Below are 19560 nucleotides of genomic sequence, written 5' to 3'. Positions count from 1 at the left end.
TGTCTGAATTTGGTATCCCCGCAAAGCTCTCCGGCTTTGCAGAATTACTTTAACTGACACGAGGTCCTCAGTTAAAATAGGAAAGAATCTCTCCGAAGAGTTTGGTACCAAAAGAGGTTTCAGACAAGGAGACAGCCTTTCGTGTGATCTCTTTAACATCCTGCTGGAAAAGGTTGTACGAGAGGCAAACGTCAAAAGAAGTGGCACAATTTACACCAATAGTCACATGTTACTTGCTTATGCTGATGATATAGACATCATAGGCCGATCAGTAAAAGAAGTAACTGATACCTTTATGAAGGTCGAAGGAGAATCTGCTAAAGTGGGTCTGGCGGTAAACGGTGAGAAGACCAAATTGATGGTGTCGACGAGCAATGCGTCCATTGAGCTCGTTGTATTGGCCAACAGATGCTACTTTGGTTTAAGTAAGCAGTTTAAAAACAAAGCCACATCTCGTAAAACAAAAATAACGCTCTACAAAACACTGATACTACCCGTGCTAATATATGGCTCCGAAGCCTGGGTACTTGCGCAAGCAGACATGGCAGTGCTTGGTGTGTTTGAGAGAAAAATTCTTCGAAAGATCTACGGACCAATCTGCGTTGACGGTGAATATCGACGTCGCATGAACCACGAGCTGTATCTGCTGTACAACGACATCAATATTGTTAAACGTATCGAGATGCAGCGATTGCGTTGGCTAGGCCATATCATAAGAATGAGCGATGATGACCCCGCTAAAAAGGTGTATAAACACGGTCCGCTTGGTGGTGCACGCAGAATTGGCAGGCCAAGGAATAGATGGCGCAAACAAGTGGATGATGAGATGAAAAGGCGCGGTATTCCAGAAAGCGAAGCAACAAATAGAGAGAATTGGAGATCTTTTCTTAGTTCGGCCTATAGAACAAATGTTCTGCAATGGGCCAGCTAAGTAAGTAAGTAAGTCTTCAATTTCCCACCGCATATGTTGGAAAAGGAACTTCAAGCAGCAGAAGAATATAGTTATTATGACGATAGACTTTTGAAGGGACTCCAAAGGTAAAAAATTGAGGTCATATATGTATATACAATAAGCCACTCATGCCCAAGCTATAAAGTGGGGAAATTGCTTTGAATGTGGTCGACCGATGCATTTGCTAAAGACTTAAATACCCCGACAGTCAAGTACGCAGGGTTAGCATTGTTATCACATTATTGAAAACATGTCCGCCTCTCTCTCTTCTTTGGTTTGAGTATTGCATTCATGGTTGTGGGAAATATATAATGTTGCTTCTCACTTCTTCTGAACTGTTACTAAGAGTTAATTTTTTCTTATAATTCCAATTACATTCGATTACATCTTCAATTAGTGCCGCAAAAAATTAACGCCAAGGTGTATTAAAATTCGTAAGTTGTTTTGTAATAGTTTTTTTTTATTAAAAATCCCTGCAGCTTATAATTATTTCGTCAATAATTTCTTGGATTTATTTTCTCTCAAAATTGAATGCAAATAAAAAAACAACAAATTAAGTGAATGAGAATTTCTGTTAGGTGCATTTGGAAGTGCTGGTGAAAGAGAAAAAATACCCAATGCAATTAAATTCGATGGTCGTGAAAGTAAGACCGTTGTAAAACCATTCTTACACAGAAAAAAACTTACCTGGAACATATCATATGAATTGCCAGTTGTGGCTGTACCCGGTGATATGGATGATTGTGTGGAACTTGGTGTGAGTGGCATATAAGCAGCAGCCAAGGCATTTGCATTGCCATTACAGTTTAAGACATCGATATTGGTTTGAAGACTTGGGCCATTGGAGGAAGAGGAATTGTTAACTCCTCCTCCACCACCTCCGATACCAACAGCAATACGGCCAATACCATTAGCACCCACGGTAGCACAGACTTTGCCAACAACAGCAGCCGATGACGACGAAGATGTGCTGCTGCTACCCACGTTGCCTAAATTTAAAATGTTATTTGTCATTGTTGTTGGATTTGTCGTACGATTGTCCAAGCCAAGAAATTCAGCCGTCAATGCAATGGGATCTGCAATGAAGATGGAAGAGAAAAAAAACGAAACATTTTTTTGTTAAACACAAACACACACCCACACGTAGTATATGCTGCATATGTAGATTGGAGGAAGTAGGAATTGGTTGTATAAATATTCAAAAATAAACAAATTCAAAATTGGGTAGGAGGAGCTCCATATCAAACATTATGATATAAAGCATGCAGAGGACATGATTCTACCATAAAATGTTTCTCCATACCCCGAAAGTGGGAAGACAAGGCAGTCGAAGCCCAAGAAGTCATTGGACATTGCACATAAAGCTGAATGTTGTGTGCAATATCATGTAAAAGATAACAAGCAGAGGATATGTTTGGAATCGGAAGTAACACTACAATGCCATGTTATCGAGTAAGTATATCCTGATTTGGTAAACGATGTTCGAAAGCTCCGAAATTCTGTTGCTCTCTGTCTCTTTTATTAGTTTTGTGATATGAACAATATTTCCGGTAATTATAAAAAATATGCTTCTTTGTTGTACATTTTTTGGTTGCTTCCTGTTTAGCTAAGGAAAGATTTGGTAAGATTTTTAAAAAGGTTATCAATATTTTTTACAGAACAGTGGTTTTGATGTTTGATTTTATGGTTTGGGTTCCAGTTCAAAGAGTTTTCAGTGATGTGGAAGGCTTAGGATAAATTCTAAATGTATAAAAGAGAATCAATCAGCTTAGCCGACAGCAAAGAGAAAACATTAACAAACCGACAAAAATCGTTAAAATTAAAATGCTTATTATTATGCTTTTTTTGGTAATTAACGGTATTTTCTGGTAAGTTAGCCACCAAAAAAGGTATTCGTAAAGTTCTACCGACAGCAGGAGTGCTCTCAACTTTTATTTTTTTATTCATAATTTTGGGCTTTAATTTTACCGATTTTTTTCGTTAACACAAGAAAAATAGATAGAGAATAACTGTACAGGAGTAGTATCTTGGAATACTTTCTCCTTAACAACAGTCTTTTAGTTGGTGATATAAGTAGGTTTCACTATTATAAGGACAACTGTTGTTGTTATTATAACATTATGTACGAGGGACACTAGAAAAGTTTGCGGTCTAGGCAGCACGCAGTGTCGCCAGGCGTCATTCGACATTTGTTTGGAAAGCTTGACTGTTTTTAGCCTAAGCGTACTCAGTACAGTTTGACATACGACCATGTGTTGGGTTATTACAGTGACTTGGAAAAATCACTTTGCAAAAAATAGAATTTACTTGTGAACATTTCGTACAATAATTTTGCACAACTGTCGACGTGGATTATCACGGCAAGAGTGCATCGATCAAATTAAATCTTTGTATGTCGATAAAGGGCCATCCTATAGCTATATGATGGATGTGATGCCAATGGGATCACTGGGGAAGCAGTGACACAAACGCCAGAGGTGAGTACATTTTCAATTTTATTTTAAAAAATAATTTAAGATTTTGTAATAGGGGTAACACTCCCACATTTCAAAATAGATAAAGGGGGGAAGTCATTGACATAACCCTGACCAACATGGACGACTCAAATGTAGTGAATTGGAAAAGTGCTCCTTTTCGGATCACAAAATTATACTATTTCAAATCTCTATACTCGGGGTAACACAGAACCCTCATAGAAATCCCAGGAGAAAGAAATTCGAAGCTCTGACGGCCTCAAAATGATGTGGAAGTAACACTCTCCACACTGTCGAGGAGGGCGAGAGAGCTGTGGATTCCCTAACCAAAACCCTTCTGACGAGCTATGAGGACTTTTGTCCAATCACCTATCCGGGGAAGAAATCCCAACAGGTGTGGTGGTTCAAACAATTAGCCAAGTTGCGTAAAGCAACAAGGCAATCTTACAATAAAGCCAGTAAGACGAAACTCATGACGGATTGGGATGCATACAATGTCAATTTCAATAAGTACAAGAGTGAAATCAAGAAAGCTAAGCGAAATTATTGGGTTAGTTTCAGTGAGTCGATAGAAGGAGTTAGTGAAGCTGCCAGGTTCTGTAAGATACTATCTAAGCACCTAAAATCCATAGGTAGTATCGAACGGAGCGATGGTTCCTGGACTAACCCCGGTCTAGAGACTTTGGATCTGCTGTCAGGGGTTCATTTTCCCGGTTGTGTTGACTTCGACGGATCCTTGCCAACAGCAAGTCACAGTCGAGTCTGAACTGTCGAGGATGAACTGCTGATTGACAGAATAACTAATCACACAAGAATTCGGTGGGCGATCAACAGTTTCCAGCCTTATAAATCACCGGGACCGTATGATATAATACCGGGAATGCTACAGAATGTGGCTGAGCCGGCGCTATCAATCCTGGTAGAAATTTTCAAGGCTTGTTTATTGTTATCGTACATACCTGGTCTGTGGAAGGAGGTAAAGGTGACCTCCATCCACAGGTTAGAAAGGTTACTGGATCTTGAAATTAGAACATAATTAAACTTCAATAACATCAGCAAATCACAACATACCTACACTAAAGGCAAATCAGTGGAGACTGCCCGGCATGAGGTGGTCGGGCATGTTGAGAAGCATATGGAAAATTCAGGCTTCACTCTGGCGGCCTTCCTCGATATAGAATAATATAACGTAAAGCTTGAATCAATCCACAATTCTCTCAGCAAAACAGGTACTTCCTCCATCCTTGTGGAACGGATTGATGAGATGCTGAAAAATAGAATCATCAACTCATGCATAGGAGAGAGTTCCGTGAGGAAATCTGTTAACTGAGGCACTCCGCAGGGAGGAGTTCTCTCACCCCTGATATGGCTTCTGGTAATAAATGAAATACTTGTGTGCTTCGACCGGCTGAAGATCAAGGTGGTTGCCTATGCTGATGATGTGGTTGTGCCGATAAGTGGCAAATTCCTGCCAACCCTGCCTCAGCTCATGCAAAGAGCCTTAGTACAACTTGCAAACTGGGCCCAGAACAACGGTCTGGGAGTAAACCCGGAAAAAGCAGAAGAAACGCAAAATTCCGAATTTCGAGTCTTCCGTCCTGGACGGGGTGGCCCTGGAACTTTCTACGGAAGCTAAATACCTCGGCACTATTCTGGACCATCGCTTGTCATGGAAAAGAAATGTAGAGGAGCGAACGAAGAAGGGACTCATGGCACTCTACACCTGTAAGAACTCCATTGGGATAAGCTGGGGATTGAGACCACAAATCATACACTGGCTATATGTAACCGTGGTCCTGCCCATACTTACCTATGGTGGCTGAATTGGTGAAAGGGCTTGAAGGCAGCCTTACAGGACCGGTGACTATATATGTCGATAGTCAAGCGTCCCTCAAGACTCTCAAGTCATGGACCATAAATTCAAGAGATACTCTTGATTGTAGGAGAGCTCTGCAGGATATACACCATATCGTAAAGCTATGTTGGGTTCCGGGTCACACCAACATTATGGGAAACGAGGTAGCAGATGAACTGGCGCGAGGTGGCTCTAGGTCTATCGACTTATCAGTTGATTAAACCGTTCGGCCACCGATGTGCCACTACATCGGCAAACTTCGGGAGATCTTCAATGAGAGAGCACATCAAAGATGGCTATTTGAACCTGGTTGTAGGGTATCCAAGACAATCTGGCCTGTGGTTTCTCGTCGAAGAATGGCTTCCCTCCTCTCACTTGATAAGTTAGGGATGAAAATCGCGGTGGGACTTATAACAGGTCACTGCAGAGTGAGATCTCTAACTTCAAAATGGGACAACAGGGACATTGACTACTGCAGACTATGTGGGGATGCGGAGGAGATAGAGACGGTCGAATATCTGCTTTGTAGGTGCCCCTTGTTGCAAACAAGGAGATACCGAACACTAGGTAGATATAAGATAGACACTCTGACCTTCCTTTCTAACATAGATCCCATCGTCCTACTCAACTTTGCCAAACATCTATCATGGCTTGGCAAAGGTCCTTAAAAACCAATAATAATCAGACTCTTTTCACTCTTCCAGAACCTTGGCATCAATCTCTACATCTCCATCCTATCTTTGCTGCACCATCAACTCAACATCTCCTACACTCACCATTATCTCAACACCTCTACCCTATCATCCTCATCTCATAAAACTACATCAGCACTCTCTCATCTCTATCATCTTTAAATTATCAACAACACATCTCCATCATCTTTAAATCTTCAGCAATAACCTTCGCAGGATGAACACAATGGACCAACGGTCTCCGAGTGGAGCAGTCACTTGTTCTACTAGATGGCTGAGTATCGTTAAACCTAACCTAACCTATAGCTCTATGAAAAACTGGTTTAATGAATTCAATCGTGGCCGGCACTCGCCGAAAAACGAAGGTCGTGAGGGTCGCCCAAAATCGGACGTTGTGCAAGAAAAAAATCTGCCGTGTGTTGTATATTGTGGACATTTCTTCCACCAACTTACATTTGATATTGCGTAAACACCTGGCCGCAACATGCGCCTTGCAGCCCTGACTGGGGATCCAGTGATTTTTTTTTGATTCCAGCACATCAAGGAAAAAAGGCGTGGTCAACGATTTTCGTCGCCAGAAAATGCTGAAAAAGCGTTCAAAAACCATGTTTTGGAGGTGTCTCAATCAAGCCACTGTAAATAACCCAACACATGGTCGTATGTCAAACTGTACTGAGTGCGCTTAGGCTAAAAACAGTCAAGCTTAACAAAAAAATTTCAAATGACGCCTGGCGACACTGCGTGTTGCCTAGGCCGTAAACTTTTCTAGTGTCCCTCGTATATGATATGTTTGTAGGTTCGTGTTTTGCTTAATCTGGCTCTGGGTCTATCTCCAGTTCTAGGAATGTGAATAGGTTTGGCAGGGTAGTTGAAAAGGTGTAGTGTGTCGTGCGGACCTGTCTAGCATGCTGGGCAGATGGTTTGCATGGTGTTGTCGATCATTGCCCTATAGGAATTTGGACGGCTGCACCATCCCGAGCGTAGTTGAGCCATAACTAATCTGGTTTGTCGCGGCAGCTGACGCTCCTCAGCTGAAGTAGATGGGGGTATTCTCCGAGGACCGCATTCACACTATAGTTGTTTAGTTGGCATCTGCGACGGCATCTGAGTGAAAACTATTTTAACCTGCTTTATTGGATTGTTGACCTAGGGGTTCTCTATTGTAACGTTGGACCTCTCTTTCTAGATCACATCTCCTTACATGCCTGGGGTCCTATCCACCATATGGTGATTCTGAAAGGTTTGAATATTTTCCCATCGCGTTGTATTTATATTCGCCGACCACAATTATGCCACATAGCTTATTCCATAACGACCTATTGCGTTACATGTGGTCAACAAGGTTTCTTTATCTGCACCCCAAGTGCTGCCGACTAGGGACTTGGGGACTTTGTTCCTATATCTCAGCTTGTTGCAGATAGCTGTGTCATGCGTGAACAACATAAACATGATGTCAAATGTGACCCCTAGAATTTTGGGGTAGTTGTTGGTTGGAATTCTGCTACCATCTCTGTTCTTACCTCTGGAGTCCATGTGGTGAACAGAGTGGCGAATATTCACATATTTCTCGCATGGAAAAAGGTGGTAACATCAGTCAAATGGGATTTCAGCCTGTCACAAAGGTACCTGACGCCAAGATCGTACAATCATCGTCATACGTTACGACCTCAATACGTCATCTGCAGGGGGTGCAATACAGAAGAGTTAGACTTTAAACAGTTCCGGGGATATCACTCCACCTTTGGGAACATCCCGTTTCACTCTACGGGGCTTGGACTTCTTCTTCCTCAATTCCACGTAAGACTGGCGACCACACATATAATTGATTATCCAACGTGTCAAACATGGCCGGAGGGTTGATTGCTAAATGTCCTCAAACATCGAGCAGTGCTTCAGAGTTTTAAATACTTTTGAAAAGTCGAGCGCCACTTTCATTGCTCTATCTCAAGGCTTGTTCTGGTTAGTCCTCGACTAATATGTGTGAAGATGACATGCAGCGCTATTGTCGTGCTGGCTGCTTACGGAACCCCTGCTGATGATCGGCTACCGGTAACGCTGGGAAAGACTAAAGCCTCAAGAGTCTTTGCTACGGGCGACAAAAGCGAAGTGGGTTTGTACGACTCACCTTTGCTGGCATCCTTGCCTGGCGTCAGTAGCGGGACTACCCTGCCCATTTTCCAGATTTCGGGAACGATGTGTGTGACTAGCGACAGGTGGAGAACTTTAGTGAGATACTCGACTTAAGGCTCAACCATCTGTTACCATGGAGATTCCATCAGAGCCCAAACGCTTTAGATAATTAAGCGTTCCTGATAACATTCGCAACATAATACATTGTAAATTGTGGTGGTTATTATTCGCCAGGAAGATGATGATGATGCGACGTAGTACTCTTATCTTCGCCCTGTCACTCGATAGTGACTTAACCCATGCCCACAATTCACTTATTCCGGCTCTAATGTTGAAACTCTTCAGATGATTTAGCCACCTGGTCCGCTTATGTTCACTGACCAACCAGCTCCTTGTCTCTGGTGTCAATGTGGTTGGCACGTCGAAGCTCATCAAGTATTTAAGTATTCGACAGTAGGTATATGATGAGAGGGTTCAGCAGTGATGATGTCTCAGAAAATCCTTTCTGCTACCAGAACATCAGAAGGGTTGGGCAGATTTCTGAAGCGGCGATTTGTGAAATCTCTGCAACTGCGCCAATTAGTTTTCCCATGATGTGACATTCAGAGGTGATGAAATCGGCCGGTCTGCTGATGGAGACAATTGTGGGGACATAGTCTGACCCAAGAGAAACGACGGATTGCCAGCTAACGTCATTTGTCAGACCAGGCGATAGTTATGTCTGGCGGGTACTAAAATGTACTAAATTTGGTATTATCTGAACGGATAGAGCTAGAAGCTTGAAATTTGGAATGAGAATCCAGGTTGAGAAGTTGGGTGGGAGATGGTTTTGGAAATGTGTACTCATTTGTATGGAAAGTACTGAATGGTACTAAATTTGGTACAATATGGATTTGGGCAAACGGATAGAGTTGTAATCTTGAAATTTGGAAATAGGATCGATCACTGTAAAAACGTAGGATTGAGATAGGTAGTTTTGGAAATTCGTACTTATGTGTACGAAAAGTACTAAATGGTACTAAATTTGGTACAATAGGGATTTGGGTGAGCGGATAGAGCTGGAATACTGAAATTTGGAATTGTTGTTGGAATGTATGATTGGAACTGGAACTGGAATCTTGAGTTTTGGAATTACGATTACTGTTATTATTTTGTACTAATGTCAGTATAGGGTTGAGATATGTCGCCGAAACACGTACCATAAATATACGAAAAGTACTTAATGGCCAGTGCTGGAATCTGTATTTTTATACCCTCCACCATAATATGGAGGGTATAATTAAATTTGTCATTCCGTTTGTAACACATTGAAATATTCATCGGAGATCCTAAAATTCTAAGTCGATATAACCATGTCCGTCCGTCTGTTGAAATCAAGATACAGCTCTCAATTTTTAAGATAGAGCTTTGTAATTTGGTATAGAAGTTTCTATTACTCCTAGGATGTTTGGTATTGCAAATGGGCTATATCGGTCCACGTTTTGATATAGCTCCCAAATAACGGTACCACACGATTTTTAATATTTTTAAGGTTTTAGCTTCATTATCACACCAAAATAACTGAAATTCGGTATTTAGTCTTCGCTGGGGGTATACAACTTTCCCCAAGAATTTTGTCGGTATAGGCCCAAGCCTTCATATAGCCCCCATAGAACGGTACCTCCCGATTTTCGGTATTTTGAAGGTTGTGACCTCAATATTCCTTCGAAATGGCTAATGTTTGGTATTTAGTCTTCGATGGGAGTATAAAACTTTCTCCCAGAATTTTGTCGGTATAGGTCCACGCCCTCATATAGAACCCATAGAACGGTATCTCCCGATTTTCGGTATTTTGAAGGTTGTGGCCTCAATATTCCTCCGAAATGGCTAAAGTTTGGTATTTAGTCTTCACTGGGGGTATAAAATATTCCCCCGGAATTTTTTCGGTATATGTCCACGCCTTCATATAGCCCCCATAGAACGGTTCCTCCCGATTTTCGGTATTTTGAAGGTTTTGGCCTCAATATTCGTCCGAAATGGCTGAAATTTGTTATTTAGTCTTTATTTGGGGTATAAAACTTTCCATACGAGATTTGTCGGTATAGTTCCACGCCTTTGTATATCCCCCATAGAACGGTAGCTCCGATTTTCGTAATTCTAAAGGTTTTGACGTCAATATTCCACCGAAATGACTGGATTTAGTTATTTAGTCTTCCAGGGGGCTATAAAGTATTCCTGAAAAGAATTATTAGCATATGTCCACGTCTTCCTTTATCCCCCATAGAAGTATACCTCTTAATTTTTGGTATTTTTTAGGTTTTAGCCACATTATCTTACCGAACTATCGGAAATTTATAATTAGTCTTCTTTGAGAGAAACTTTCCGCATGAATTTGTCGGTATAGATCGACGAAATTTGGTAATTAGTCCTCTTCATAAACGAAAGGAAACTAATTGTTCCATTTTACTTCAATATAACATGTGGTGGAGGGTATAACTAGATCGGCCCGGCCGAACTTAACGCCGTTCTTACTTGTTTGGATTTAGGGTGAATACTGGTGTGCAACGTTGGTCTCGCTGTTAATGTTAAAGGGTGAGATACGGCTGATCTTTTTGAAAATCGAACTAAAGGGTTACGACAGTACTAAAATAAAAATAAATATTGATTGAAATTGGTAGTAGTGTGTTCGCCATTTCCAGATTATAAATTGCTTATTTGTTTTTTATATCCTTTCCGCATACGAAGTAGCGGGCACTTTGCTAATAAAGAATATTCGAATGTAATTCCCAAACACAAGACTTCTTCCAACACAATTGCATATTTATTGGAAATCTGTCAACTCTAAGGAGGCTGGAAAATATACATACATATATATAGCTCACATTTTTAGTTATGTTTCTTCAAACATTAATACCAAATGAAGACAGATATTCGCTTTAGGATAGCATAATTCACTTGCAAACGAAACGAAAAAAATTGAACTGGTCAGGGTAATTGTGATTTCTATCTCATCGAATTTACCCCCATCTGATTTGATGGCTTAGCCTGGCATGGCTTGGCATGTCGGCATTTATTCATAATGCAGCCAAATGGCTAATAAATAATATTTGACTGCGTAAAATTACTTTATTTTCATTTTGCAAAGAAATTAGTTTTTGATTTGTGTAAAAACTGTGGCTGTGATTGTTGTTTCGTAATAATAAAAATGTTCTCTGGACTCCCGTCACCTCTCCGCTTTACAACAGCAGATTGTTTCTTTAGGCAGCAGCAATCATGCAGTTGTAATGCATATTTGACGAAGAGCAGAGGTCCTGCAGAGAGCCTACACACACATGCAGTTATGCACAAACATGCATGTGATGTATGTGAGTGTATGATGGGTTTGTTTGTAGCAATGAGTGGGTATGCGAAGATTTTAAAGGGCACCACTGAATGAATGTTAATGTGGGTCCTAGAGAAAAAGTTAGGTTAGACTAATGTTGAAAATAACAGGTCTCAATAAAATGAAAATTAGAAGGTCAATCAAGGGCTGACTAATCGACGGAAACAGAGAAAAGTCTTGTAAAAATATATTTTTGTATAAAATGCAAATTCAAGTCTTTTGTATAAATAACCCATCTCAATCTTCCACATGCAAATACATACGCCTTAATGAGTTTACACACATACAAATGTACATTTCGATGTATGTGCATGAGTTTTTGTAAAAATATATATTTTTTGTTTTGTTGCCGAATGAAAAATATATTTTATATACTCTGCTGCATCATATCATGGTCGATGAAAATGAACATTTAAATTGTCACAATAAATATTTAAACAAACAAATAAAACAGTCAGCAACTGCAGTTGCTTCGCAGGAGTAGCAACAGCAGCAGCAGTAGTGGCAGGCAACGAACATCATCCATGCTTCTGCCAGTCCCACAGCTAAAAACTAAAAATATTTCGAGCAACAATGATGATAATGACGACAATGAGCAACAACTTATTCAGGCGCAGCAGCACAAACAGGACAATGTGTAATATCGAACATATATGTTAGGGTGGGGCGATTTCAACACCACCACGGGCGCCTGGATTTTTTGATTATTGGGATTGTACTAAGCAAAAAAATCCACTAGACCATATGTCTACGGTGAAAATCGAGCACCCGGATTTTGACTTGAAGTTCCTTTTCAAGGTTTTTTGGATATTTTGGCATTTATGTAACAGCAAAACCACTGAGATTTTCGATCCAACACAAAGCCAAAGCCAAGACAATAGTTAAGAACTCTCTTGTACATCGCAAAAGTATTGGAACGCTCCTTCAGGCAGTTATGGCCCCGAGAAAGTGCACATTTTTCGGAAAATATCGATAAATTACACTGTGCCACAAAATTTGACTCAAAGTAAGTGGGTGGACATTTCCTTTTGGAGATGAAAGCCCTTGGTGAGTGTACTAAGAACGCAAAAGGAAATTTTCAGGATAGGTCAAGTTTCTGAGATAAGGTTTGGCCTATAAAAAAATTTCAAGTCAAAATCCGGGGGCTCGATTTTCACAGTAGACATATGGTCTAGTGGACTTTTTTGCTCAGTACAATCCAAGAATCAAAAACTCCAGGCGCCCACTATCACTTTTTTCCTTCCATACAAATCGCCCCGGCCTAATATATGTATGTGTTATGACAAACATGTGAATACGTCACAATACATACAAATGTGTGTGTGTGAAAACATTTGCTTAACATTTTGATTTTTGCTCTGGTAATAGGGTTAACCATTGAACAGTTTTGATCTGGCAAATTAGAAAGTTTATTTTGGTCCCTTTAAAATCTCCTGGGAACCTAGTTTGAACATATTTAAAAGTAGTTCAGAACTAGACATTCATCCATATAAGAACTAGTTCGTGATAGTGGTAATATATGGCGGAATGGTTGCTCCGGACCATGGATCTGTTCCGTGTGCCAGAACGCGTCCGGCTTCAGTGATTTTTAATGGATGAGATGGGTGACGTAGAGGATGAGAGATACCAAGGAACGCTCCTGACCGGCTTTAACATCACAAAGTCCAGGATTTATCTTGGTCCGTCTCTCATCTCAAGTGGACATTGACCTCCCCGTGGTGCCCTCGGGTAGCTGCCTTTAACATCCGTTAAAGGTGGTGAGCTAAAATGTGCCGCGCGTTCTCCCATAAGAACGTTATAAACTTGGGTTTGGGCGCCGGTTTAGTAACCCTCCCCTAGAAAAAAGCAGCCTACTATGAAAAAACAAAAGAAAAGAAAAACAAATCCCTCTTAAGTTGACGACCCCCGCAAATGTTTTAAGGACCATGATCTGCGAATCTACACCTGGAATATGACGCACTGTATTATAGCTGTCATGACAAAAAGCATGAGTTTGGTTGAGGATTTGTAGTTGTTTGAGGTTAAAACACCTGGTCTCCAGCTTCACCCTTAGTGAATGAAAGACTCGCTGCAATTCGATTAAAAGCAAAAATCTTCAACATCAGCTTTATTTGCGCTCATGCTCCCACTGAAGACAAGGACGAACAGACCAAATATATATTTTATGAGCGCTTAGAAGAAACATTTGACCGTTGTCCTGCCCATGACATTAAAATTATTATAGGCGATTTTAATGCCAAAACTGGAAAGGAAAATATCTTTGGCCCAACAGTTGGAAAATTCAGTCTCCACAATGAAACATCTGACAATGGTATGAGGCTGATAGACTTCGCAGCGGCAAAAAAGATGGTAGTTAGCAGCACCAGATTTAAACATCTCGACATCCATCAGGGCACCTGGCTGTCTCCAGATTGAATAACAAGTAATCAAATTGATCACGTTGTGGTAGATGGAAGACATTTATCGAGCGTGTTGGATGTGCGTTCGTTCCGAGGAGCAAACATAGACTCGGACCTGGAGAAGACCCAAGAGATGCAGATCGACACCTACCACCTTTTTGTCGATTATAAATCATCCTTCGACAGCCCGCTACGTTCAAAGGTATTCCAGGTCATGTCTGTATGTGGTATCCCCGCACAGCTCATTCGGCTTTGTAAAATGACTTTAACCGACACGAGATCCTCAGTTAAAATAGGAAAGAACCTCTCCGAAGAGTTTTGTACCAAAAGAGGTTTCAGGCAAGGAGACAGCCTCTCGTGTGATCTCTTCAACATCCTGCTGGAAAAGGTCATTCGAGAGGCAAACGTCAAAAGAAGTGGCACAATCTACACTAATAGCCACATGTTACTTGCTTATGCTGATGATATAGACATCACGGGACGATCAGTAAAAGAAGTAACCGATACCTTTATGAAAGTCGAAGGAGAATCTGCTAAAGTGGGTCTGGCGGTAAACGGCGGGAAGACCAAGTTGATGGTGTCGGCGCGCAATTCGTCCAGACTGTTGAAGTTGGTTCCTATAATTTTGAGGTAGTAAAATACTTCGGCTACCTCGGCACCGCCATAAACACAACAAACGACATCAGTTGTGAGATAAAAAGAAGAATTGTATTGGCTAACAGGTGCTACTTTGGCTTAAGTAAGCATTTTAAAAAAACAAAGCCACATCTCGTCAAACAAAAATAACGCTTTACAAAACACTGACACTACCCGTACTGATGTATGGTTCCGAAGCCTGGATATTTGCGCAAGAAGACATGGCAGTGCTTGGTGTGTTTGAGAGAAAAATTCTTCGAGAGATCTACGGACCAATCTGCGTTGACGGTGAATATCGACGTCGCATGGACCACGAGCTGTATCTGCTATACAACGACATCATTATGTTTAAACGTATCGAGATGCAACGATTACGTTGGCTAGGCCATTTCATAAGATTGAGCGATGATGAACCCGCTAAAAATGCGTATAAATACGGGTCACTTGTCGGTAATTTGCAGGCCAAGGAATATATGGCGCAAACAAGTGGATGATGAGATGAAAAGGCGCGGTATTCCAGAAAGCGAAGCAATAAACAGAGCCTATGAAACAAATGTTATGTAATGGACCAGCTAAGTAACTAAGTAAGAGAATGAGTGCACCCATCCGAGGCTGCTCTGGTCTTTGCCTGGAAGCGGGACGAGGACTTGCCTCCCTTATACACCTGTCTTTACAGTACAGATTTATCTCGATTGATCTTGACCCATTAATGGAATGTATGGCGGTAGCAGTAAAGTGTGGGACTGACGTGGTACAAGTAATTAATGTGAATAGAGTTGTGCTCTGCATTATATATGTGTGATAGTAGTGCGCAAATTATTTTAATCGACAGTTTATCTAGCACCCTAGAGTGACAGGACGAAGAGAAGAGTACCACATCACATTAGATCTCTTCCTTCCAAGGATGAACCACCACAATTTACAATGAATGATGTTGCGTATGTCATCTGGAATGCTAAATCATCCAAAGCATTTGGCCATAATGGAATTCCCATGATAATGCTGAAACAGCTGGATGTGCCGGGAGTCGAGTATCTCACTAAAGATCTAGGTAGCCACCCATATCGTTCCCAAAGTCTGCAAATTGATGTCAGCAAGACAAGGATGCCAGCAAAGGTGAATCTTACAGAGACTTTAGTCCCCAGTGTCAGAAATAGCTATCCAGTTGCCGATCATCAGCATGGATTCGGTAAGCAGCTCAGCACTACGACAGCGCTGCAGGCCATCTCCACACATAATAGTCAAGGACTCAACCAGAACCACCCTTGCGATAGGACAGTGTTGATGGCAATCGACTTACCACCGACTTGATACTGTTCACCAAATGGGCTGTGGAGATGAGCACAGAGTTAAATTCCCAGGTTGATTGTAGACGAATTCCGAACACAAACTACCCAAGATCTTAGGGGTAAACTTTCGACAACTTTCGCGCATGCCAAGCTTGCATATAGAAACAAGATCCTCAAGTCTCTATCCGGCAGCACTTAGGGTGCAGTCAAATAACGTTTGCCGGTCTATGGTAAGCTATGCGACGCCAGTGTTGTCCACAAACATAAGTGTAACACGGTGCGCCTTAACTAAATTTAAATGAAAGGTGTTTACACCTGGGAAGTTTTTGGGGTTTCTGAAACTACAATGTTCATAGATGAGAAAAATAGAAAAAAAAAAACAAAAAAATTGCCGGAGTGATTTTCAAATAAATCGCGGTCAAAGTTCACATTTTTAAGCCTTTTTTAGGTTTTCACGATTTTGCTTGGAAACCGCAAGCCCTATGAAAATGTGATTAAAGAAAAGGTTGTAGCAGTGAAAATTCTCTATAAGATTGTCCTCTATGATGTTTTCGTAGGTATTACCATTTTTGAGATATAGAAGTTCAAATTTTGACAATTTACTGACTGTATCGACTCCTTCTAAAACAAGGTCATGACTGCAATTCCCCAACTTAAATTTATATATCTCAAAATGGTACAACCGATGAAAAAATTACGAATACCAATCTTATACAGAATTTTCACATGGTAAAATCTTTGTTGTCCAATCGATGAAAACAGTTTACCAGTTCTTTGTAGTGGCTAAACAAGTAATCCTACAAAAAATTTTGAAAATGGGGTCAGTGGCACGTGTTAACATATTCCGATTGAGCTCAAACTTTAGCAATCTTAGTTTTTAATAAAACTAAACATTTTAGGAGGGTGCTGCATAAAAAAATTCGACATCGATTTTTTCCCTTTGAGTTAAAACCAGCTCACGCTGTAGTACCAATCGCCGTATTGTGGATAGCACTCCCGCATTCAGGCACGTCAGGAGGCTTCTTCATAATCTAGGTCCAACAATATAAAAGAGCAAACCTATCAAACAGGTTTAGGTGGCATTCACACAGATGCAGTCATAGATGTCATAAACAACTAACGTGTACATGCAGTGCTCGGAGTACTTCCACTATCTGTCGCAGCTGAAGAACGTCAGCTGCCATGACAAACCAAAGTAGTTTTGGCTTAACTAACTTCAGGATGATGTAGCCGTCTAAATTCCTATATGCCAATGATTTATGCTACCGTGTAAATCATCTAGCCAGCATGCGGTACAAACCCGCACGGCACAACAGACTTTTTTAACTGCCCTGCCAAAACTACTCAACTAACTCCCGCAGCTTTGTGTATACAACCAATTGAAGCAGACACACTCCTAGGTTTTCTTATAAAAGACTAGTAAAGTCTGTAATTAAGCCAGAAGATATTTTAATTGAAGATCAGTAGGTCAACGTACAGAAGAACTACAGAATATCTTCTAAGGAAACAAATAGGAGATCAATAGGTATTTTCATAGAAGGTCTTCCTATAGAAGTTTCATAGGTCTTCTTATATAAACTTAGTAGCCCATCTAATTGAAGATGGAACAGAAGAAGATTCTTCCAGCCCGGCAACACAAAGAAGTGCTCTCGTTGTAGTACTTGCTCGAGTGTTACCATAAGACTCTTTCCAATCATCGTATTGAGGATGGACTCCCGCATCCAGGCATGTCAAGAGGGATCTTCCTGATCTAGGTGGAGAAGTCCAACGATATAAGAGAGAACCCCTAGATCAGCCAGACTACCAAGTTCTCATCTATCGCAACTGAAGAACGCCAGCGGCCAAAACAAATCAGAGTAGTTCTGGCTCTGCCGAACCTACTCATCTAACTCTAGAAGCTTTGGGTATACAACCAATCGTAGCAGCCCCATTTATAGACCTGTATATAGATCCAGAAGAGGATTAATAAAGCTGTTAAAACAACAACAAATCGGAACACAAACACATTGGCGCTAGTGTGGGATGCAAATTTTAGCGGAAGGATATTGAAATGTGCCAGAATGCCGCCCTGAGGACTGCAACAGGGTGCCTCCTGATGACACCAGTGGACCATCTTCATGAGGAGACAAAGATTTTTACCGTTATTTCAACATAACAAGATGTTGTCGATGCAGTACCTGCGTGGGTGTCACCGACCTGAGCATCCCACGATCTAGTGGACCGGCTTCTCCCACCCGGGAACGTCAGGAAAGATCTTCATAATCTGGAGAGAGAGAGAGAGCTCCAAAGGTGTAAACGAAAACCTCTAGATCAGCCGTCCTTTTAGGCAGGCACAGCATTGGGCCAGAATTGAGAGCAGGATACCCTGCATGTAGACTAGGACCTCACTATACGCTGCATCTGATTAACTGTCCAGCTAAACCCACTCATCTGCCTCCTGATTCGTTATTGACGCAGCCAGTCCATGTTTCAGAATTTGTATACCACCCTCCACCATAATATGGAGGGTATAATTAAATTTGTCATTCCGTTTGTAACACATCGAAATATTCATCGGAGACCCTATAAAGTTGAAATCAAGATATAGCTCGCAATTTTTAAGATAGAGCTTTTTACTTTGGTAGAAGTTTCTATTACTCCTAGGATGATTAGTATTGCAAATGGGCTATATCGGTCCACTTTTTGATATAGCCCCCATAGAAACGTACCACCTGATTTTCAGTATTTTTAAGGTTTAATAAATTAAATTTGGTACTTAGTCTTAGTTAGGGGTATAAAACTTTCCCCAGAAATTTGTCGGTATAGGTCCATGCCTTCATATAGCCCCCATAGAACGAACCTTCCTTTTTCTGTGTTTTGAAGGTTGTTCCCTCAATATTCCTCAGAAATGGCTGCAACTTGGTATTTAGTCTTAGTTGGGGTATAAAACTTTCCCCCAGAATTTTGTCGGTATAGGTCATCGCCTTCATGTAGCCCCCATAGAACGGTACCTCCCTATTTGCGGTATTTTGAAGGTTGTGGCCTCAATATCCGAAATTATTGAAATTTGGTATTTGGTCTTTATTTGGGGTATTAAACGTTCCTTATGAAATTTGTCGGTATAGGTCCACGCCATAGTATAGTCCCCATAGAACGGTACCACTCGATTTTCAGTATTTTGAAGGTTTTAGCCTCATTATCACACGCCTTCACATAGCCCCCACAGAACGGTACCTCCCTATTTCCGGTATTTTGAAGGTCGTGGCCTCAATATTCCACCGAAATGGCTGATATTTGGTATTTAGTCTTTGTTGGAGGTAAAAGCCTTTCTGACTGAAATTCGTTGGTATAGGTCCACGTTTCGATATACCCCACATAGAACGGTACCTCCCAATTTTCTGAAGGTTGTGACGTCAATCCCCTAAAGAAATGCGATACGCCAAGATATATATTTGCGTTGCTACAACAACAACTGCAGGGTACAGCGTTATTTTGAAAAAAATCGCACCTAAAGGATTGGCATTCCTAATGCAGCAGCCTGTAAAATACAGACCTATGCAGCTTGAACATGAGCTGTATGGTAGTAGCAGCCAAGTGTGGAATTACGGAGGTAAAAGTGCTTAATCTATACATCCGGATGATAAATATCTGTACTTCGTGTTTTAGGCTTAACAATAGCCCGCTTTTTTCAAGGCAATCACCGCGTGGTTGTGTGAACTGGTCTGGAAATCTTTAGTCCGATCACAGTTCGTATGGATGGTTGTTCCCTTCATTCAGATGACCAGAAGTTTTT

General features: G+C 41.1%; 1 protein-coding gene across 3 annotated transcripts in view; it reads right to left on the bottom strand.

Annotated features, from left to right (window-relative positions):
• Positions 1–19560, bottom strand: part of orb (polyadenylation element binding protein orb) — a 280777-nt gene that overhangs the window by 47276 nt on the left and 213941 nt on the right. For all 3 annotated transcript variants that reach the window (XM_073959423.1, XM_073959425.1, XM_073959422.1), the window contains one exon: positions 1640–2028. In XM_073959423.1, coding sequence (XP_073815524.1) covers positions 1640–2028 — 389 coding nt within the window. The remainder of the gene's footprint in view (positions 1–1639; positions 2029–19560) is intronic.

Source organism: Musca autumnalis, unplaced genomic scaffold, assembly GCF_047663935.1.
Source record: "Musca autumnalis isolate F117 unplaced genomic scaffold, ASM4766393v1 scaffold_1, whole genome shotgun sequence".
NCBI lineage: Eukaryota > Metazoa > Arthropoda > Insecta > Diptera > Muscidae > Musca > Musca autumnalis.
Note: the sequence above shows the minus strand (reverse complement) of the source record. Positions and strands in the feature narration are given on the sequence as shown.